This window comes from Eschrichtius robustus, chromosome 13, assembly GCF_028021215.1.
Source record: "Eschrichtius robustus isolate mEscRob2 chromosome 13, mEscRob2.pri, whole genome shotgun sequence".
NCBI lineage: Eukaryota > Metazoa > Chordata > Mammalia > Artiodactyla > Eschrichtiidae > Eschrichtius > Eschrichtius robustus.
The window spans coordinates 57,229,154-57,252,431 of record NC_090836.1 but is presented as its reverse complement, the minus strand read 5'-3'; the positions used below and the strand labels follow the sequence as shown (position 1 = coordinate 57,252,431).

At 37.6% G+C, this 23,278-nt stretch overlaps 1 protein-coding gene across 1 annotated transcript; it reads left to right on the top strand.

Moving 5' to 3' along the window:
• The first annotated feature begins 44 nt into the window (after nucleotides 1–44).
• IL26 (interleukin 26) lies at nucleotides 45–22,445 on the top strand. Its single transcript, XM_068561721.1, is given in 6 exon segments — nucleotides 45–215; nucleotides 301–338; nucleotides 340–355; nucleotides 529–663; nucleotides 22,206–22,271; nucleotides 22,359–22,445. Coding segments are annotated over 6 exon segments (513 nt in total).
• The last annotated feature ends 833 nt before the right edge of the window (nucleotides 22,446–23,278 follow it).

Below are 23,278 nucleotides of genomic sequence, written 5' to 3'. Positions count from 1 at the left end.
TGTCTGGCCCTGAGTGACATGAGCCCAGAGTGGGGTGGAGGGAAATGTGGGTGAATTGCATTTTGAGGTCTGGGTCGCTGTTTGTCACTCTGCCTCTTGCCATTGCCAGGCACAAGCAATCTTCCTTTGCCGCAAGTTGCTACCTAAGGGGAACACTGTCCCAGGCTGTTGACATGCTCTGTGTCAAGGCAGCAAGGCTCAAAGCAACAATTCCAGTAAGTATTAGGCTCTGCTTAGAATGATGACCAAAGGGACGTTTGAAATTCTGGATAAATCTTATTTCTCTTTGTTTTATTGTAGGAAGATCACGTAAAAAAAGTACAGTTATTAAAAAAGAAAAAAAAAACTATTTATGGTAAGCCAGAGGGTCTTTTTCTTTCTCACGTTTCTACTTGTTGGATGCTTTTATTTCCTTGCATTTTATTTTTTCCAGATGGTCATGAAGTAATAATCGGGGGATGCTTCAGTGTCATTTTACGAAAGCTACTCATGGTTTACCTTACGCAATTTATTCTATCTTATTTATAGAAAAACGGCAGATTCCAAGAACAACTAATGTCCTTTTTCATGGAAGATGTTTTTGGTCAACTCCAATTACAAGTTTGCAACAAAATACACTTTGTGGAAGACTTTCACAGCCTTAGGCAGAAATCGAGCCACTGTGCAAGTATGCATAGCAAATAAGGTGAATTTGAATTTGATCCTAGACATCTATCCAGAAAACAGCATGTAGGAAGTTGTCTTCACCCCAAAGAGTGGGTAAAGGGGTTTTCTAATTGTTGGCTTGTAGTCCAAATGGAGAGTCCATCACCAGGGAAACAGTATCAAATAACCCTGTATAACTTGTAATGCCACTATGTATTATTTCTTAAGGAATGGCACAGAAAACATGTTGAAGAGAGCTAAAGTGACAGGAGAGGCTTCTCAAATGAATATCTAGTTTTTCAAATCATTCTCTCTTTATATGATTCCCAACTAATTCATTCATTCATTTAACAAATATTTCTTAAGCACCAACTATGTGCCAAATGCTATTCTAGGATATTTTCTTTCTTTCTCTCTTTTTTTCTCTCTTTCCATTTCTTTCTTCTTTCTTTCTTTCTTTCTTTCTTTCTTTCTTTCTTTCTTTCTTTCTTTCTTTCTTTCTTTCTTTCTTTCTTTCTTTCCTTCCTTCCTTCCTTCCTTCCTTCCTTCTTTCTTTCTTTCTTTCTTTCTTTCTTTCTTTCTTTCTTTCTTTCTTTCTTTCTTTCTTTCTTTTTCTTTCTTTCTTTCTTTTTCTTTCTTTCTTCTCCTCCCTCCCTCCCTTCCTCTGTCTTTCTTTTCTTCTCTCTTTCTGTCACCTCCTCTCTTTCCCATATTGATAAGAGCTTTTAGATTGATTTTTTGTCTTATTTTTATATAAGTTTTTAGAGTTGTACTCTGTATAAGGCAAAGTCTCAAAACAAAATGAAAAAAAGAAGTGTGTCTTCTTTGGTACCTAAATTATTTGATGCTGCAGTGTGGTTGCTGTCACCCTAAGCAATGGGGAATTAATTAAGAAGGTAAAAGTGACCACACTTTTCTGTAAAAACATCCACAATATTAAAGATTGGTACAGAAAAACAAAACAAAGCAAAACAACCAGGCCAGGATCTGTGCAGTATTAGTTGGCTTGCCTCTGTGGGAAGTGTTGAATCTTTTCTGTGACATTGTTTGGGCTCCAAGTGTGCTTTCTCAAGCCTCCTGTGGTTGTACTTGAAGGTGGTACAAACTGGGGTGTGGGCTCCTGAAGATACCACAGTCCTTGGGTTGCCAGAAGGAAATGAGCTTTCTACCCTTGGGCACCAGGGCTACAGAAACTTGAACTCTGGGCAGTGGGAAGTGGAGTTTTAGTTTTTAAGAGTTAGGACATCATTTTCTTGTGGTCCATGAAAGTACTCAGTAACCCAAATTCCAGTCTATAGTGCAGAGGCATTTTTATGAGGGTGAGCTGCTCAGTTAGGTAAAAAAATTCAACAAATTTATGTTCTCTTTGGTTAGTCTGTGTTTAAGTTACGTCCTTGTTTGGGACTTGGGTTGCATAGTTTTCCATGAACTCTCCTATTCCATTAAAATAACAACAGGCATAAAAATTACAAACTGGTACCTCTTGGCAGAACACGGAGAGAATGCTCCGGGCCAGTTCCCTTGCCTGAAATAATGGAAAGGTCATCACTTATCTTTGGTTTATTCTATACTTAACTTATAAGGTCATCTTATTAAGACAGTGAATAGTATAGTCTCTCTCTCTTTTTTTTTTTAATAGAGCTCTATTGGAGTATAATTGCTTCACAGCACTGTTAGTTTCTGTTGCACAACAAAGCGAAACAGCCATATGCATACACATTCCCATATCCCCTCCCTCTTGAACCTCCCTCCCATCCTCCCTATCCCACCGCTCTAGGTCATTGCAAAGCACCCTGTGCTATGCTGCTGCCCAGCCAAATATTTTACTTTCGGTAGTATATATATGTTGATGTTACTCTACCTTCGCCCCAGCTTCGCCCTCCCACCTGATGTCCTCAAGTCCATTCTCTATGTCTACCTCTTTATTCCTGCCCTGCAGCTAGGTTCATCAGTACCATTTTTTTCCTTTTTTTTTTTAGATTCCATATATATGCGTTAGCATACGGTATTTGTTTTTCTCTTTCTGACTTACTTCACTCTGTATGACAGACTCTAGGTCCATCCACCTCACTAAAAATAACTCAATTTTGTTTCTTTTTATGGCTGAGTAATATTCCATTGTATATATGTGCCACATCCTCTTTATCCATTCATCTGTCGATGGACATTTAGGTTGGTTCCATGTCCTGGCTATTGTAAATAGTGCTGCAGTGAACATTGTGGTACATGACTCTTCTTGAATTATGGTTTTCTCAGGGTATATGCCCAGTAGTGGGATTGCTGGGTCATTTGGTAGTTCTATTTTCAGTTTTTTAAGGAACCTCCGTACTGTTCTCCATAGTGGCTGTATCAATTTACATTCCCACCAACAGTGCAGGAGGGTTCCCTTTTCACCACACCCTTTCCAGCATTTATTGTTTTTAAATTTTTTGATAATGGCCATTCTGACCGGCGTGAGGTGATACCTCATTGCAGTTTTGATTTGCATTTCTCTAATAATTAGTGATGTTGAGCATCTTTTCATGTGCCTCTTGGCCATCTGTATGTCTTCCTTGGTGAAATGTCTGTTTAGGTCTTCCGCCCATTTTTTAACTGGATTGTTTTTTTGATATTGAGCTCCATGAGCTGTTTGTGTACTTTGGAGATTAATCCTTTGTCTCTTGTTTCATTTGCAAATATTTTCTCCTATTCTGAGGGCTGTCTTTTTGTCTTGTTTATGGTTTCCTTTGCTGTGCAAAAGCTTTTAAGTTTAATTCAGTCCCATTTGTTTATTTTTGTTTTTATTTCTGTTACTCTAGGAGGTGGGTCAAAAAAGATCTTGCTGTGGTTTATGTCAAAGAGTGTTTTTCCTATGTTTTCCTCTAAGAGTTTTATAGTGTCTGGTCTTATATTTAAGTTTTTAATCCATTTGGAGTTTATTTTTGTGTATGGTGTTAGGTATGTTCTAATTTCATTCTTTTACATGTACTGTCCAGTTTTCCCAGCACCACTTATTGAAGAGGCTGTCTTTTCTCCATTGTATACTCTTGCCTCCTTTATCAAAGATAAGGTGACCATATGTGCATGGGTTTGTCCCTGGGCATTCTATACTGTACCATTGATCTATATTTCTGTTTTTGTGCCAGTACCATACTGTCTTGATTACTGCAGCTTTATGGTATAGTTTGAAGTCGGGGAGCCTGATTCCTCCAACTCTGTTTTTCTTTCTCAAGACTGCTTTGGCTATTCAGGGTCTTTTGTGTTTCCATACAAATTGTAAAATTTTTTGTTCTAATTCTGTGAAGAATGCCATTGGTAGTTTGATAGGGAATGCACTGAATCTGTAGATTGCTTTGGGTAGTATAGTCATTTTCACAATATTGATTCTTCCAATCCAAGTACATGGTATATTTCTCCATCTGTTTATGTCATCTTTGATTTCTTTCAACAGTGTTTTATAGTTTTCTGAGTACAAGTCTTTCGCCTCCTTAAGCAGGTTTATTCCTAGGTATTTTATTCTTTTTGATGCAGTGGTAAATGGGAGTGTTTCCTTAATTTCTCTTTCTGATTTTTCATTGTTAGTGTATAAGAATGCCAGAGATTTCTGTGCATTAATTTTGTATACTGCAACCTTACCAAATTCATTGACTAGTTCTAGTAGTTTTCTGGTGGCATCTGTAGGATTTTCTATGTATAGTATCATGTCATCGGCAAACAGTGACAGTTTTCCTTCTTCTTTTCCAATTTGTATTCCTTTTATTTCTTTTTCTTCTCTGATTGCTGTGGCTAGGACTTCCAAAACTATCTTGAATAAGAGTGGCGAGAGTGGACATCCTTGTCTTGTTCCTGATCTTCGTGGAAATGCTTTCAGTATTTCACCATTGAGTATGATGCTTGCTGTGGGTTTGTCATACATGGCCTTTATTATGTTGAGATAGGTTCCCTCTATGCCCATTTTCTGGAGAGCTTTTGTCATAAATGGGCGTTGAATTTTGTCAAAAGCTTTTTCTGCATCCTTTGAGCTGATCATATGGTTTTTATTCCTTAATTTGTTAATGTGGTGTATCACATTGATTGATTTGCATATATTGAAGAATCCTTGCATCCCTGGCATAAATCCCACTTGATCATGGTGTATGATCCTTTTAATGTGCTGTTGGTTTCTGTTTGCTAGTATTTTGTTCAGGATTTTTGCATCTATATTCATCAGTGATATTGGTCTATAATTTTCTTTTTTGTGATATCGTTTTCTGGTTTTGGTATCAGGGTGATGGTGGCTTTGTAGAATGAATTTGGGAGTGTTCCTCCCTCTGCAATTTTTTGGAAGAGTTTGAGAAGGATCGGTGTTAGCTCTTCTCCAAATGTTTGCTAGAATTCGCCTATGAAGTCATCTGGTCCTGGACATTTGTTTGTTGGAAGTTTTTAAATTACGGTTTCAATTTTATTACTTGTGATAGGTCCGTTTATATTTTCTAATTCTTCCTGAACCAGTCTTGGAAAATTGTACCTTTCCAAGAATTTGTCCATTTCTTTGTGGTTGTCCATTTTATTGGCATATAGTTGCTTGTAGTAGTCTCTCATGATCCTTTGTATTTCTGCAGTGTCAGTTGTTACTTCTCCTTTTTCATAATAGTTATAACCCAAACCAAGCAATGTTCTAGATGAAAAACTTAGAAAACATAGAGCTATCTAGGAACTCTGGTTTTCCTTGATTTGTTTTGGGAGAAGTTATTTCCTGAAGGGACCTTTATCTGTCAAGAGATGCTTTTTTCAATGCCTTGGACCACAGCGCGATGGGAGCAGGCGGTACCTCTCAGGCTGGTCGTGGAGGCTTTCCAAAGCGGCTGGCTCCCCCTTGCGGCCAAATGTGAGCACAACCACCCCGAGCGCCACCTAACTCTGGGCTTTCCCTCTTACATTCTCCCACCCGAAGACAACCCTTGCTGACTTCAGTCACTTTGTCTCACAAGCTAAGGCATTTATGTGCTGGAGTAAACCAACCACCTCTGTGAAACTGTAAAAAAGAAGTCTAGGATTAGCCTGAGCTTTAGAAAGTCTCCCCAGACATTGCTTTAGGGAAATAGGTTTAATTTTAATAATAGGCCTTGCATTTAATCTTTCTGCCAATTATAATTTTATATTTTTGGCCACAGAAGCTAGTATCTGTTTAATATAAATTAACCGAGCATTTGCTCTGTGTGGAATTCTAAATTAGTGGTTGGGGCGGAGTTTAGGAGGGAGAAGTTATAAAATGTGAAGTAGGCGACATTAATTTACATGTGATATTTTCTTTGCTTCTTTTTTGACCATTTGCTTTAATTCGGGGAGACAGGGATGGGGGCAGCTTTCCTAAGCAGAAGCAGCTGTGCCTTCCACCAGATGTGTAATTGTCATATTGTTTCTCTTTTCCCTCTTCATTCCAGGGACCTCAGGCTATAATTAATTCTTGAATATGGCAATGAACCAAAGCTTTGCAAGTTACAGAAAACTTTTCTCCCCCTTCCCAATGCTTCTGCTGGTTGCTTTAAAGCTCTCCTCTCTCATACTGTGTCTCTAACCATCTGAAACTTGGGTGGACTTTCTAGGAATGGATTCTGGGACTAAATCCATGTCTTGGTGTATAGAATTTGGGGTTGAAAAATAAAAATAAAACCAGAAATAGCATCTATAACCCAATCTGGGTCATCTCATTTTTTACTGGATGCAGACACCCCCCTAGATGTGCTGATTCTGAGTCAAGAATGACTCTCCACCGCAAAAGGTAAACAGGTCGCTCTCAGCAATGGCTGTCATTTCCATTTTTTTTTCAACCTCTTCCCTTTGTTCCCTCCAGCCTGGAGATGGTAACTGCTTCCTGCAGTTACTACCTCTATGATGTCTCCCTTTACCCTTTTAGTTACCTAGTTAACAACTTTATATCTAATTAACTGTTCTTTTTAAAAAATGAATATAGTCATTGAATATATTTATATTCATGAAGCATGTTTCCATAAACAATATTTCAGGAAAAAATAACTTATGAAATAATTTGAAAGATGTGTCCATGAAGAGTTTTTGAAAAAGAACATCTTAATAAGAAAACACTAATGAGGAAAATATTTTAAATTTATTTATTTATTTATTTATGGCTGTGTTGGGTCTTCACTTTCTGTGCGAGGGCTTTCTCTAGTTGCGGCAAGCGGGGGCCACTCTTCATCGCGGTGCACGGGCCTCTCACTATCGCGGCCTCTCTTGTTGTGGAGCACAGGCTCCAGACGCGCAGGCTCAGCAATTGTGGCTCATGGGCCTAGTCGCTCCGTGGCATGTGGGATCTTCCCAGACCAGGGCTCGAACCCGTGTCCCCTGCACTGGCAGGCAGACTATCAACCACTGCGCCACCAGGGAAGCCCGAAAATATTTTAAAATGATTAATGATGAAGAAAATATTCATGAGAATGTTGCTCATCTTCCCTCTCTCTGCTGCTCTCGTTGGACTGTTCTGAGATGTGATATTTTCTTAGTCAAAAAGGGACACTAAATATAGTCAATATAGAAACAGCCAATACATAGAAAATAATTAACACTTTTTGTATTTCCCCTGTTGCCCTTGTTATTTGGGGTATCGTGGGAAAAATGAGTAACACAGACTTTACCCTCTAGGAGTTCTGCAGTGTGTGTGTGTGTGTGTGTGTGTGTGTGTGTGTGTGTTGCTAGGAGGGTTCTAGGCAGAAGGAAGGGGATGGCAAGGTAACTTCACAAACAATTATAACAAGAGGAAGAAAGGAAAAGCAGCATAATATTAGTACTAGCAAAGCTCTGGGGTTTCAGAGCAGAAATGCTAGAGTCTGGATGGAGCAGGTAAGTTTTCAAGAAGGAGGGACTTTGAGAGGGGCCCCAAGTTCTGCAGGTTCTATTTCTGCAGAACCTCGACACATTTCAAAACTGGTCCAAGACTTCTTGCATGATCTGGAAACAGGAGGAAATGGCCCAGCCCCTGTTTCCAGGACCCAGAATTCTAGAATAATGCTTTGGTTATGTGATGCTTTAGGATAAATAGGATTCTGAGGGGTTGATTAAAAAATCAGCGTTGCGTTTATGATGTTGCTTCCAGGGCTCTAGACAGTTAACTTACATACAGAATTTTGGCATACAGTAATTTGTTTAATGTGTTCACTTACTTGGGATTTGAATTTATGCCCACCATACGCACTGGTGTTTGCTCTTCTGAAAACCACCCCCCCCCAAAAAAAACTTGTAAATAGCAAAACCAGCAAAATCTATGATACAAATTGCTTTCTGTAACTTAGCGAATCCAACAATTATTTATTTTGTATCTTAATAATTGAAGAAAATACTAAGGAGTAAGGATTACTACAGCCTCTTTATAAATTGTATATAGTATTTTTAAAATACTCTGATTCTATGTGGATGTTTTATTTCTGGTGATGCTTTTTAATGGACATCCAGAACTGTTAAAAAAATATTACTCTGCTGAAGATGCAAAGATATTTTACTTTGTGATAATAAAAATTTTCATATCATCAGCCCTATTTTACCTAATAGAATTTGTTGATTATATGTTGAACTAGGCGGAATTTTTCACTTATTTACAAGAGCAAAGTACTAAATTCCTTCTTTAACACTGACGTTGGACTTCGTTGGTATTATTAGGGTTGGGGAGATATTACAATTCCAGTGATGGAATGCTCATGTAATTTATTACCAAATCTCATTACCTTGGGGGTATAACCTGGGTTATATCTGAGTTATTCTTGGTGGAGGTTGTCTTGTATCACCAGAGAAGAAAACTACGTTTAGAGCAACCAGGAATTAGATAGTGGATCACATGTTGTCAGCTAGAGTTGATCAATATCTCTTCCCCATTTTGTAGTTCCCATGGAACTTTAAGATTACTGGCTATAGATAATGGTACAACTCTTTTGACATTAATATCACCAATCAACCATTGAACATTTCTAGGCTTTAGATTTCTTAGTTCAAAATTCAAATACAGGGACTTCCCTGGTGGTGCAGCGGTTAAGAATCCTCCTGCCAATGCAGGGAACATGGGTTCAAGCCCTGGTCCGGGAAGATCCCACATGCCGCGGAGCAACTAAGCCCGTGCATCACAACTACTGAGCCTGCGCTCTAGAGCCCACGAGCCACAACTACGGAAGCCCATGCGCCTAGAGCCCGCGGTCCGCAACAAGAGAAGCCACTGCAAGGAGAAGCCCGCGCACAACGAAGAGTAGCCCCCGCTCGCCACTACTAGAGAAAGTCTGCACGTAGCAACGAAGACTCAACACAGCCAAAAATAAATAAATAAAATAAATAAATTTATGAAAAAAAAATTCAAACACTAAGTTAAAATGTCCATGGCAAATAAACTGCCCTGTTTTTCTCCCCTCATTTATTTTTTTCCACATAGCAGTGTGCCACTTATTACTATGTGCTGAAGGCAAGGAAATAAATAATTATCCACACTTTTGAGGGTTTGTGGATTTATAGTTGATGGGTAGCCATCGAGTGTCTGAGACCAAGGGTTTCCTTCCCTTCCTTCTTTCATTCCCCTCTTCTTCCTTCCTCCCTCCCCCATCTTTCCTTTCCCCAAACATATTTTCAGAATATTTCATGTACCTGCTCTAAGTCAATTTGCTAAATAGCTAATTTACCAAAAGACCAACTTTTTGAATCCATCATTTCTTTTACTTCTTTGGCTTTAGTTTACTGGCTTTTATCTTCGTGTGGAAGAACTCCTTCATTTTAAGAAATATTCTAATTTGTCTCAGTTCCAGATTCCTACCTTTGGAATGGGAGACTGAGTAGCAGAGAGAAGGGAGGCTGGGGAAATAAAGAAAAGTCATAAAAACTGAATCTTTTTGAACATGCAGAATTCTTATGCATATATTTAACATTAATATACTCTTATATATGGGAAGAATGCATTTGTAAGAATTTTCCAAAGTCAAGAACACATTCAAGTATATATACCAACTTCAATATCAGAGAGACACTAATTGCTGTAACAAATATGCCCACCAATTTCAGTGGCTTCACATTTTAGAACTTTATTTCTCACTCATGTAAAATTCCATTTGGAATGTTTCTGGATGAGGTCACTTTCCTCCACATCATGAATTAGAGATCCAGGGGCCTTCCACATTGCAGCTCTGTCATTCCTTAGGCCTTTTGCGTTTAGTCAGGCAAAGGGGGATGAGAGCAGGAAGAAGACATATCAGCTTCTTATAAGCCTGGCTCCCAAAATGACACATATCATTCTGGTCATATTCTATTGGCAAGAACTAGTCACCTGGCCACAATAACTGCACGGAATCCTGGGAAACGTAGTCTAGCTTATGGCTAGGAAGAAGAGGAAATAAATTTTGGCCAATAATTAGCAGTCTGTGCCATAATTATTCAAGAATTTTTCATTAGTATATTATTTATGACCAGGACCATCCTTAGCTTATAGGGTACCTTTATGCAAAGTAGAAAAAGGATATAGCTTTGCATGAGCATGTTACAATGAATGGAACACTTTCTTAAACTGGGCTCTCATGTGTGGGACATAACTGCACAATGGTACAGGGTGGTTCATGATTAGTAAATGAATGGTTTTTTGTTATGAGTATATTTTTTTCATGAGGAAGAAGGGAACTGAAACAGACAAAAATTGGTGTTATAAAGACAAAAGGAAAACCCAATCAATTGAAACTAAATGACTAAAAGAAACAAGTAAATTTTGGAAATTGACCTCTTGCAACTTGTCTTACAGCAGTTTGGTTTAATTGTATATTGTCTAGGTCCTGTCCTAGGTGCTATAAGAGAGACCAGGATGATTTGGTCCCTGCTCTCCAGAGCTTACGCTCTTTTGGGGAGAGAAATGTAAACAAAGAAGTTTAGTGAATCATGAAATGTGACATGTGCTCATGCTGAGTTTTCTGACAAATTCACTGGGGAAGTGCAAAGGAAGAAGTAGTTAATAATTCTACCTGCTCTGAGGCTTGGGGTGTATGTGGGGATAGACACAAATAGTGCTATTAGAAGATGTGATGATCGAATTTAATTTCCTGGGGAATAACGGGCAGGAATGGCAAGGGGAGAAACTTGAATAAAACCTTGATGGTATAAAACAACATACCATATTCAGGAAGTTGCAAGTAATTGAATATGAATGTATGTGTATGAGTGTGTGAATGTGGCTTGGGGAACTTAAAGAGCAGGCTTGTAGTTTAGACTTTGGCCAGGAGATGCCGATAGGGGCCAGATTAAGAAAGACATGGTAAGACTGGCTAAGGAGTTTGGATTACATACTGAAGAAAATGAAAAGCCACTGAAAGGCATGGCTTGATTAAATACTCTGTTTTAGAAAGACCTCTTTGGTGAATGGAGAGGGGTGTAGGTCGGGGTGAGACCTGAGGCAAAGGAAACAATGAACAGAGCATTGCAATAATGTGCCTGGACTAAAGTATGCACACTAGAGCCACAGGGAAGGGCGAGGGGAGTCTGAGGAGGGGAGCAGACTGGGATGAGGCTAAGGTTTCCAGTTGGGGAGCTGGCTGGATGGTGGTGTCATCCACTATGAGAACAAAAAGAAAAAGCTTGGAGAAAGGTTAACAAATTGCTTTAGACCTGCTAGAAGTTTGAGGAGCCCCTTGCATAAAAGCAATCATAAGAGTAGTATGTATGCTCTCTCATATATTGTGTGTATGTTTAATATTTATGATGTATTAATAGATTTATTGAGATATAATTAAAATGCAATTAACTGAATGTATTTAAAGTGTATAATCTGGTAGTTTTGATGTATGTGTATATTTGTGAAACCACCACCGCAATTAAGATAATGAACATGTCCATCACCCCCAGAAGTTTCTTTGTGTGGCTTGGTAATCCGCTACCTCTTTCCCCATGACACTCTGCCTCCAGGGGACCACTGACCAGCTTTCTGTCACTATAGATTTATTTGCATTTCCTAGAATTTAATGTAAATGGTATTACAGATGATCCCTGACTTACAATGGTATGATTTTTTGACTTTACAGAGGTGTAAAAGCTATATGAATTCAGTAGAAACTGTACTTCAAATTTTGAAGTTTGCTCTTTTCCTGGGCTAGTGATCCATGGTACGGCACTCTCTCCTGATGCTGGGCAGTGGTAGTGAGCCACGGCTCTCAGTCATCCATGTGATCATGAGGGTAAACAACCGATTCACTTACAACCATTCTGTACCCAGACAACTATTCTGTTTTTCACTTTCATTACAGTGTTCAATAAATTACATGAGATATTCAACATTTTATCATAAAATAGGCTTGTGTTAGATGATTTTTCCCAATTGTAGGCCAATGTAAGTGTTCTGAGCACTTTTAAGGTAGGCTAAGCTAAGCTACGATGTTTGGAAGGTTACGAGTATTAAATGCATTTTTGACTTACAATATTTTCAACTAACAATAAGTTTATCAGGACTTAACCCAATCGTAAATTGAGGAAAATCTGTGTATGTGTTATACTCTTTAATGTCTGACTTCTTCCACCCAGCATAATTATTTTGAGATTCATTCATGTTATTGAGTGTATCAATTACTTCTCCCTTTTTCACTGCCAAGTAGTATTCCATTGTAATGATATACCACAATTTATCTATTCATCTATTGATGGCTATTTGGTTTTTTTTTTTCCCAGTTTTTCACTATCACAAATACAGCTGCTATTAATATTTATATACAAGTCTTTGTTTGGAGAGATATTTTCATTTCTCTTGGGTGAACACCTAGGAGTGGAATGGCTGGATCATAAGTTAGGTGTAGGTTTAACTATGTAAGAAACAGCTAAACTGTTTTCCAAAGTGGTTGAATCATTTTACATTTCTACCAGTAGTGTGTGGGAGTTAAAATTGCTCAGTGTCCTTGCTATCACTTCATATGGTCAGTGTTTAAAAATGTTAGCCAGTCTAGCTGGAGTGTAGTGGTATTACATTGTGTTTTCAATTTGCATTTCCCCAATCATTAATGAGGTTGACCATCTCTTGATTTACCTAGTTACCACCTATATATTGTCTTTGGTGAAGCGTTTGTTCAAATATTTCACCCATTAAAAAAAAAATGGATTGTTTCCATGTCTTGGTTATCGTGAATAGTGCTGCTATGAACATAGGGGTGCATGTATCTTTTCAAATTAGAGTTTTCTCCAGATATATGCCCAGGAGTGGGATTGCTGGATCGCATGGTAACTCTATTTTTAGTTTTTTGAGGAACCTCCATGCTATTTTCCGTAGTGTCTGCACCAATTTGCATTCCCACCAGCAGTGTAGGAGGGTTCCCTTTTCTCCGCATCCTCTCCAGCATTTGTCCTTTAACAGATCTTGTAGTACAGTTCTACTGGTGATGAATACATTCAGTTTTATATGTCAGAAAAAAAACCTTTATTTCCTCTTTATTTTTTAAATATATTTTTTTCTGAATATAGAATTCAGGGTTGATAGTTTTTTTTTCAGTACTTTAGTGGTGTTGCCCCATTGTCTCCAGGCTTGTTTCTGACAAGAAATCTTCTCCCATTCTTATCTTTGTTCTTATGTCATATCTTTTTTTTCTGGCTTTCTTTCTTTTTAAAGATTTTCTCTTTATTACTTGTTTAAAGCAATTTAATTATAATGTGCATTGGTTTGTTTTCTTCATGCTTTTTGTGCTTGGAGTCAATTGAAATTCTTCTGTCTGTGAGTTTATAGTTTTCATCAAATTTGGAAGTTTTTGGCCATTATTTTTTCAGAAAAAATTTTTTTCTGTACCTCCTTCTATCTCTTCTATTCTTGAAATTCTAATTTCATATACATTAGGCCATTGGTAATTGTCCCACAGCTCACTGATTCTGTGTTTTTTTCAGGGTTTTTCTGTGTTTCACTGTGGATAGTTTCTATTGCTACATCATCAAGTTTATAAACCTTTTATTCTGTAGTATCTAATCTGCTTTAGTCCCATTCAGTATATTTTTCATCTTAGAAATTGTAGTTTTTATCTCTAGAAGTCTGAATTTGGTCTCTTTAATATTTTCCCTTTTTCTACTTAACATGATCAATCTTTCTTTTAGCTTCTAGAATGCACTATATGGCCTCTATTTCTATGTTAGCAGTCATTGATAATTATTGTTTTGATCTATTAATTCATAAAACTGAAAAATGATGTTTTTAAAATTCTATTATGCCTACTTTATTTATAAGTGGGGATAATTCTGTAAAGAGAACTTACCCCTTACTATTTGGCTGTCCTGAGGAACTTATCATATAAGAAAGGCAGAATAAACATGTAATTCTTTTTCTTTATTTACCACTTTTGAATATAAGGAATTGATTTTCTAACATTCTTCCAGAGTGATCAATGAGATGTTATTTTCTCTTAGTTTCATTATTAACTCAGGATTTAAATTATTTTTTATTTTTGAGAAGTCTTTCTGATTCTATAGGCTACCTGCCTTTGGGATTTCTTTATAAGTCCACTAAGACTGGCATCTTCTTGAGCCACTCTTAAGATATAAAACTACAGTAATTTTCGTGATAGACCCCCAGGTCTGGAATCCCAGTACCACTGTATTTGAATGTCATCTTATAGTTTCTGAGAACATTCTAAGAATTTTGCAGCACCTAATAAAATATTACATATTTCCACACTCCCAATGCAGGGTGCACAGGTTCGATCCCTGGTCGGGGAACTAAGATCCCACATGCCGCAGGCAGGGTGCGGCCAAAAAAATAAATATATAAAGTCACACAGATCTGTGCTTAAATCCTGAAAAAAAAAAAAAAGAATAAAATGGTTAACCTGTATAGCACAGGGAACTCTGCTCAATATTCTTTAACAACCTAATTGGGAAAAGAATTTGAAAAAGAATAGATACATGTATAATTGAACCACTTTGTTGTACACCTGAAACTAACACAGCATTGTTAATCAACTATACTCCAATATAAAAGAAAAATTTAAAAAAATATTAGTCTGATTTGGGTAATTCAGGTGTATAACTGTTTAAAGAAAAAAAGTTATGGGTAACATAAATATATTTATTTTTAATCTTTGTTAGCCATGGTATTTGCCCTAATGGTATTTGGAAAGTTGGTATATGTTAGAAGACATTTTAAAGATTCTTATAGAACTCAAATACTCTCAGACTTGAAAGGGAACTTAATAGTTGCTTAGTTGAATTCATAAAGTAATTTGCCTAATTGCTAGTGATCAAAGTTGAAACTGAAAAAAATTACATTAGCTTTCAAGATTTCATCATTTTCTTTAATTAACATTTTGAGAGCCTGAATAGTAATTGGTAATTAAAGAGCTCCATTTCTTTACATTAATTGTATGTAATTAATTTTAAAGTCTGGTAAGTCTTGGCAAATAGAATATTTGTCTCCAATTCCTGTAGGATGTTTGATAAGTAATTTGTATCCTCAGTTACAACTAGCTTATCAAGTTGTGAAGCACTGCCAATTGTTTATCCTTGTAATTTCGAATATTTTAAAAATTGCAATTGATTGAACTGATAAAAACAGAAGTAGGAAGTGAGACAAACTCTGTTTTATTCTTTCATTAACTGCAAAGTCCTAAACCTGTTTTCAACAATACCAATAATCTCATCTTGTTGTTGTTAGAATTAAATAAGATAACATATCAAAGCACCTAACATGTAGTAGTTCTGTAAAATTGTCACTGTCTTTTCTTATTGCTTTCCACACACAGAACACTAATTTTCTTCCAATTACATTTTCTCAACAATTTCCAAAGGAGTGGTTCTCTTAAACAATCAAATACATTTTTAGTGCCTAATGTTAGTGTTTTGTTTATGGTATTACTTTAACTGAAAGATAAAGAGATCATTTATGAATCATTGGTTTTAATCTTGGTAAGTATATTTTCTAATTATAATATTATAGAATCTCTTTTCTGACAGATTCTTTCCTTGGTTAATGATATATAACTTTTCTGTCAAAATTATGGGGCATAGCTCTACCATTTCATGTGCAAAATTGCATGGATTCATTCTTTTTTTAAATTGAGGTATAATTGACATATAACATCATACTAGTTTCAGGTATACAACACAATGACTTGATATTTGTATCAATTGCAGAATAATCACCACAATAAGTCTAGTTAACATCGATGCATGGACTCATTCTGATGAATGATTATTATGCTGGGAATTTTTAAAAATCAGCAATAAAGTTATGCTTACCCTAGTATATGTTTGTATTTAAGGTATTTAGAAACTCTTTCTAGTTTTTTGCCTATGATTGGAACATGGAGAAATGTTTTATGAGGGTCTAAGATTATTGTAGGTACGTGAGATTATATATACTTTATATCAGATGATTCAGTTATAGAGAGTATAGAAATAGGATGATGTTTTGTAAACTCTTCTGATACATATTTACTCAGATATTGAATATCTATAATTATCTTTTAATTAAATGTCTGATTATGAATTTGGTTTTGAGGAAAAGCACTGGCTAATCGTTTAGTCATTTTTTCCTCCTTTCATGCAACCTCCTTGGTTGCCAATATAGTCCTGCTTTCTTCCAATAACGCTGACTTTTAAATTTTACTTCCAGCTTTCCTATGAACATTTATGGTCTCAGTACTTTTGTGTCGATGTCCTGGTGTCCATTTTTTGCTAAACTGACGTTCAATTTTTAGAAATCTATTTTCAAAACAGGCTACCCTGATATAATTTTCTCACCTATTATTTTAATTGCACCTCAGATAATATTTGTAAGACCTCACAGGAAAAAACTGCAAAAAGTAAATAAGATTTGCTTAAAACTCTACATCCACTGTCATATAGTAAAATTAAGTTAATTTAATCTTTAATCTGAATCCTTATCTATTATTTGCAATATGGGGGAAAGAAAGTTTCAGGAAACCAAGGCCAGAGTAGGACCTATCTTAACTATTAAGGTTAACTAAAAACAAAAACCAAAAAACAAAATCCCCAAACAAAACAAAACAAAAAGAGATGGTTACAATCCTGTCTGAAGTTGTATGCTGAGGCTAAAAAATATATATATATATAAGATCTTATGTATGGTTTTACATTCCTCCAGTGGTTGTGAGAATACTGTATATATTCATAAAAGGCTATAGTATAATAAAACTCTTTGTAGAAAGGATTTGAATTCGTTATTCATGAGAATACAGGGTGAGAGACTATGCCATGTGTAGCTATCCACTCCCTGGCCTAAGTATTTCATTTCCTCAGAATTATCAGTGGAGAGGAATTATCCATTTTTGCTTTAGTTATAATACACAGTACAAATTTGCATGATTTTCCAAACACATTGAGGATACTGGGGATGCAGATTTAAGGATTGTATTTATTTTTTTAATCCAATTGTTTTAAACAGTGCTCACTAATGCCCAGGATATGTTTCAAACTATTATTAAACCAGTGGGCTTTGCAAGCCCCAAAGCCATAGCTGATGCTTGCATTTCATTCATTGATTCATTCATTCAAGAAACACTTACTGAGTATCTAGTATTGCTGAACACTATTCCAGAAGCTGGGGATTCAACAAAAGTTGATAGATAATATCTCTTTCTGTACAGAACTTCTTGAGAATGCTCTCAGCCAGTTCCAGCAACTCTCAGAATGTGATAGGTGCCATGAAGGGTGCAAACAAGAGGACGTTGAGGGCCGGAGGTTGGGGACCATATCATAGATAATTGAATCTGAGGATTTCAGCTGGGACCCAAAGGGTGTGTAAATCATTTCTGCTCTCTCCAGCCTTGGAGCATCGTGCCTCCTCTGCCTACTCGTCCCTTCTTTCTGCTTCTCCCACTCCATCTTAGTCACCCTTCAAGATGCAACTCACTTGTTTTCTCCTTCTGGAAGTCTTCTGGCATCCCGCAGTTGGGCTGCCTCTGCTTTGTCGCCAGAGCAGTTTGTTTGTTTGTTTTAAATCACAGTATTTATCACTTAGTATTGTAATTTTGCTTCACTGTCAGTAGATTATGGGCGATCCCTTGTGCCCCAAGGCAATTTTCAGCATGAAAGTTACTTTTATAAATTAAATAAATCTCTGCTATGTGGGCAGAGACACTATTGATGCCTAGCGTATAGTAAGCATGCAATAAAAATGTATTGACTTAATGATGAATGATTAGCCTGTTGCCTTGTGTTTGTTATTCCATGACTACCTCACAATTTTTTTTTTTTTTTTTTTTTTGAGCCTGTCTCTGGTTATTCCAGCCCTACTAATAAATTGCCTCTAGTCTAGATCGTGTCTGCTTTGGTTGAGTTTGTCAAATCATTCAGCCATTCTTAGAATAAAACTGCTGCCCTTTGGTTGTGCATTCTGTTTTCAGCAAATGGAACTATATACACTGAAATATAAGGTAAAGGAAATCATTCTTTCGTAAATTCCTCCTTCCAAGCAAAGCAATCTAGATTACAGCAGTAAAATCAGGCTGTCCTACTGGGTCTGTAGACATATTTACAACAGCGAGGAAAATGAAAACCTCTTGCGTCAGATCTTTACTAGGAGTCATTTATAGTAAATGGAGCTCAAGGTGCTAGAAAGCATCCCATAAACCCGTGGAGTTCTGGTGGCAACACTGGTACTGTTAAGTGATTTTTTGTTTTGTTTTGATTTTTTTGTTTGTTTGTTTTTTTGCCCGACCTTGTTTTTCTCCTTTTCTACTCTCCTTGCTCTTCTTAGGGTAGCTTGTACCTTAGATGAAGTCAGAAGCCTTTCTTGTACTTCCCACCCTGCTATGGGAGACACTGCAGACCCAAGTTCTCTGGGCAGAGGGCCTAGTCAGCAGGAATGCCTTCATGATATTCAGCTTCTGTAACGTCCAGAATTTGCTTGACTTCTTTGGTCTCCCACTTCCCGTGTGAAATCTTTAAACCCCAACACAAGCATATTTGATATTATGCCCTGGGACTTGCTTATTTGGTGCTTTGTGATTTGATCTTTGCATCTAAGAACTTTGATCGAGTGTATTGGAATTAGCAAGTAATGATTCTCTTTGTGAAGTCCTCTTTGTTTTCCCAGTTGCAAGATTTGGGCCAACTACTTTTAAATGGGGGGAAAACATCCCATATATATATATATTTTTTTAATTTTTAAATTAATTAATTAATTTATTTTTGGCTGTGTTGGGTCTTCACTTTCTGTGCGAGGGCTTTCTCTAGTTGCGGCGAGCGTGGGCCACTCTTCATCGCGGTGCGCGGGCCTCTCATTATCGCGGCCTCTCTTGTTGCGGAGCACAGGCTCCAGACGCGCAGGCTCAGTAGTTGTGGCTCATGGGCCCAGTTGCTCCGCTGCATGTGGGATCTTCCCAGACCAGGGCTCGAACCCGTGTCCCCTGCATTGGCAGGCAGATTCTCAATCACTGCGTCACCGGGGAAGCCCCCAACTACTTTTATATTAGATAATTTCTGACTAGAAGGATTTAGCATCTAATCAGACTCTCCATTTAAAATATAATGGGCAGAATTCTCTAAGTTTTTTCCATAGCTACTCTACTTGGTTGGAACTAGACTTGGTATTTCTAGAATTTGCTTTTGCAGTTCCAATCTGAAAAACAAATGAACAAAGGGAAACGCACACACACACACAAACACACAGAGGATTTCTTCTTTTGTTTATTATCACATTGTCCATTTTCAGGTTGAAATCTCTCTCTCTCTCTCTGTGTGTCTCTCTCTGCCAATCAGCTTAGCCTTTTAGAGGCATTTCCAACATTTCCCCTGGACTCTGGAGTCAGAATACTTCAGATCTCAGCTCTGCTACTTACTATGTGAAAATAGGCAGAATTTTAACTTCTATGTTTCGCTTTCCTAATCTATAAAATGAGGATAAAAATAGTACTTACCTCATAGGGTTGTTGTGAGGACTGAATGAGTTAATATAACTAAAGCCTTCAGATCAGTGCCTGATACATAATACTAACAAAATACATGTTGACTGCTATTATTTTTATCTAACAATCTTCATAGTAGTTCTGTCGTCGCATGAAGGGGAATTGGGATAAAAAGGAAGCTCCTGGAACTGCTGGATTTTTTATCTTCTAATATGGATCTTATATTTTGTTGATTTTCCTGTCCACCACTATTCTATTTACTAACTCTGTTTTGCTCGTTGTTATGTCTTGAGTGCCTAGCACACGATTGGACACTTAGTAGGCACTTCATGGATGCTTGTTTAATGAAGGAATGAATTCCTTCCCACAGTATGCTCTGACACTGGCTGCCATTGTCCTGGATCTGTCATGCATTGTTTTTGCCTCATAGGATCTGGTGTGGGAGGAAGTGTCCTCTTAATTCACGACTCTTCATAAAAAGGAACGAAACTGAGTGATTTGTAGTGAGGCGGATGGACCTAGAGTCTGTCGTACAGAGCTAAGTAAGTCAGAAAGAGGAAAACAAATACCGTATGCTAACGCATATATATGGAATCTAAAAAAAAAAAATGGTTCTGAAGAACCTAGGGGCAGGACAGGGATAAAGATGCAGATGTAGAGAATGGACTTGAGGACCCGGGGAGGGTGGGAGGGGAAGCTGGGACGAAGTGAGAGAGTGGCATGCACATATATACACTACCACATGTGAAATGGATGGCTAGTGGGAAGCAGCCACATAGCACAGGGAGATCAGCTCGGTGCTTTGTGACCACTTAGAGGGGTGGGATAGGGAGGGTGGGAGGGAGGGGATACAGGGATATATATATACATATAGCTGATTCACTTTGCTATACAGCAGAAACTAACACAACATTGTAAAGCACTTATACTCCAATAAAGATGGTAAAAAAAAAAATTCACGGCTCTTATCACAGGGAGGTCCAGCACTTGTGAGTCCTGCAGACTAAACTTTCACCCGAGTATTCTGTGTCTGCAGCTCTTCTGTGCCTCATCATGAAAGCCCCTTTCACAAGAAGAATCTCTTCCTACGCGGCGTCTGACCTGAAGGTAGGGTCCCCATTTGGGCAGAGTCATGACAACATCACCACCTTTAGGCCCCTGCAACAGCATTCAGGAGATAACTGTCAAATCATTTCAGTTATTTTCCCTTGATAAGAGAAAGACCTGAATGTTGCCCCTCCCCCGTCCCCTCTTCTCCTCTGTGTTCTGGTCTAAAGGGACCTGTGGGTTGATGTTGGCCGTGTTTTATTTGTTTTAATAGGTGTTGTCATTTAACTGCTTCCATTTCTCTAGTTTTAATTACGTATTATCTTTATTGATGCACTGACATTATTTCATCACGAGGACAGGACATCCTGGAACACCTTGGGCCTTGGTTTCCTTTTATGTAAATTGAGAAGAATTGAACCATATAATGTCCTTGGTCAATTCCAGCGCGAAGGTTTTATGAGTAAAAGTTAAGTAGATAAATTAGACACTTTCACCTTTTTCTTCCCTTCCCTTTTCTCTATTTAACCTTATGGAAATTTGTGGGAGAAAAAAAGATGATGAAGAATTCCTCCTACTTGAGTCCTAAGCAACTCTTGTGCTCAGATGGGGTTTGAAAATTCACCTCCTCAAAGGAGACTGGCAGTTTCCCACCCCCCCGCCCCGCCAAGGTACAAGCCATCTTCTCAAGACATTAGTTTGCTCCTCCTCCTAATTTAGAAACTAATATTAATTTCCTGGTGCTTTCTCCTGGCAATCAACACCTGAATATTGTACTGTGCAATGTATATAACAGCCAGGGTGATTTTTCAAAAAGTAAATTTTTTTCTTGTCATTCTCACATCTCCTATGCTTCCCATATCTCTCTTGCTCCAGCCGTGCTTTCTTTCTTTCAGTTTCTGGAAAGCACTAGGTCTTTCCTGACTCAGGACATTTGCACACCTTTCACTCAGGTTACCTGAGTTATTCTCTCCTGTGCATCCTCCCCAAACCCCTATTTTCTTTCTTCACTTCCTCATATAGCTGGCTCCTTCTCCTTTTCCACATCTTAATTTAAATGTCATTCCTTGAAAGAACCATCTCTGATCACCCAATTGAAAGCAGCTCATTTCTGTAAATTCCTATCATAGAATTTATGCATTACAAACACAGCTTTAATTGTAATTTGGAAATTTTAATTTTTCATTTGTTTTCTTTTTTTTATTTTATAAATTTATTTATTTTATTATTTATTTTTGGCTGTGTTGGGTCTTCGTTTCTGTGCGAGGACTTTCTCCAGTTGCGGCGAGCGTGGGCCACTCTTCATCGCGGTGCGCGGGCCTCTCACTGTCGCGGCCTCTCGTTGCGGAGCACAGGCTCCAGACGCGCAGGCTCAGTAGTTGTGGCTCACGGGCCCAATTGCTCCGTGGCATGTGGGATCCTCCTAGACCAGGGCTCGAACCCGTGTCCCCTGCATTAGCAGGCAGATTCTCAACCACTGCGCCACCAGGGAAGCCCCCATTTGTTTTCTTATTTATCATCTCTCTCCCCCATGAAACTATAAGCTCTGTGAGGATAGAGACAAGGTACTATTTATTTGCCAGTGTATATCATGCCCAGCACATTATACCTGCTCAAAAAATGTTGGTTGAGTGAATGGAAGTGTGAATATTATTAGCCCTTTTTCAACAATATTTTCTGTATTTACTTCTGATTTCTTAGTTTTCCTGTGCTTCATCAGCTAGAGAAATGAAATCCATTACCAGGATGAAAAGAAAATTTTATGAGGTAAGTATTCCAAATTCTTGTCTTTGAATGCTTTGTTTTTTAAAATGTGAAATATTTCTGCTTCTAATATTTCCACTTTATCCGCAGATTGGAAAGAAAGGAATCTACAAAGCCATCAGTGAACTGGATATTCTTCTTTCCTGGATTAAACAATTCCTGGAAAGTGTTAAGTAATGCAAGAAGCCAAGTGGATTGATTTGACTGTTATTTTGAAATATAATGAGAACAGCCAGAAATCAATTTAAAGCAGTGTATTTCCTTTTTAAAATTTTGTACATAGTACTAACAGCAGATTAGATGATTCAGAATAGACTAGAGGAATTTAATGTAATAAAATTTTGGAGGTAAGTATGTTGTCACTAATATGCACATTTTCTGTATTTTCAAAGAATGTTTTCATCCTGAACATGTTTTGTCATTCCTAAGTGCATTGCATAAGTTTAATCTAAAGGTGTATAACCAGAATTAAATCATGTAATATTTGTGCATAGAAAATGACAGATTTCTGGGATACAATATAATGTTATTGAGACTTACATAGATGCCGTGTATATGATTATTGTCTACTTAAGGGCTTGATGATTATTAATTATGCCCAGTGTGAACTTAGCCCCTAATAGATTTTGATTTTAATGAAATAAGCTGTGTTTCTTTCACCTGGATGTCCTTTTTAGGACAGTATGCTAGAATTTCATTGAGTACAATGGGTAACTACCAGATCAGATCAAGTCGGACACACATGCAAACTAACTGCTTGGAATGGTTTACTAGAAACGCCTTTGACAGATAACCCAAGCTACACAGACTACAAGGAACCAAGTTGGAATGATGCCGTAGCGTGATTATGTTCCTTCCAGGTGCCATACAATTAAGAAAGTTGGTAGAGGCCAAATAGAAGTCTGAACGGCAGCTCAGAGTCAACCACAGGAAACTTTCCTTACTATCTAAAAACTAACCCACACAGCTAGCCCTTCAGTTGAATGAGTCATATTGCCTGACCATTGTTT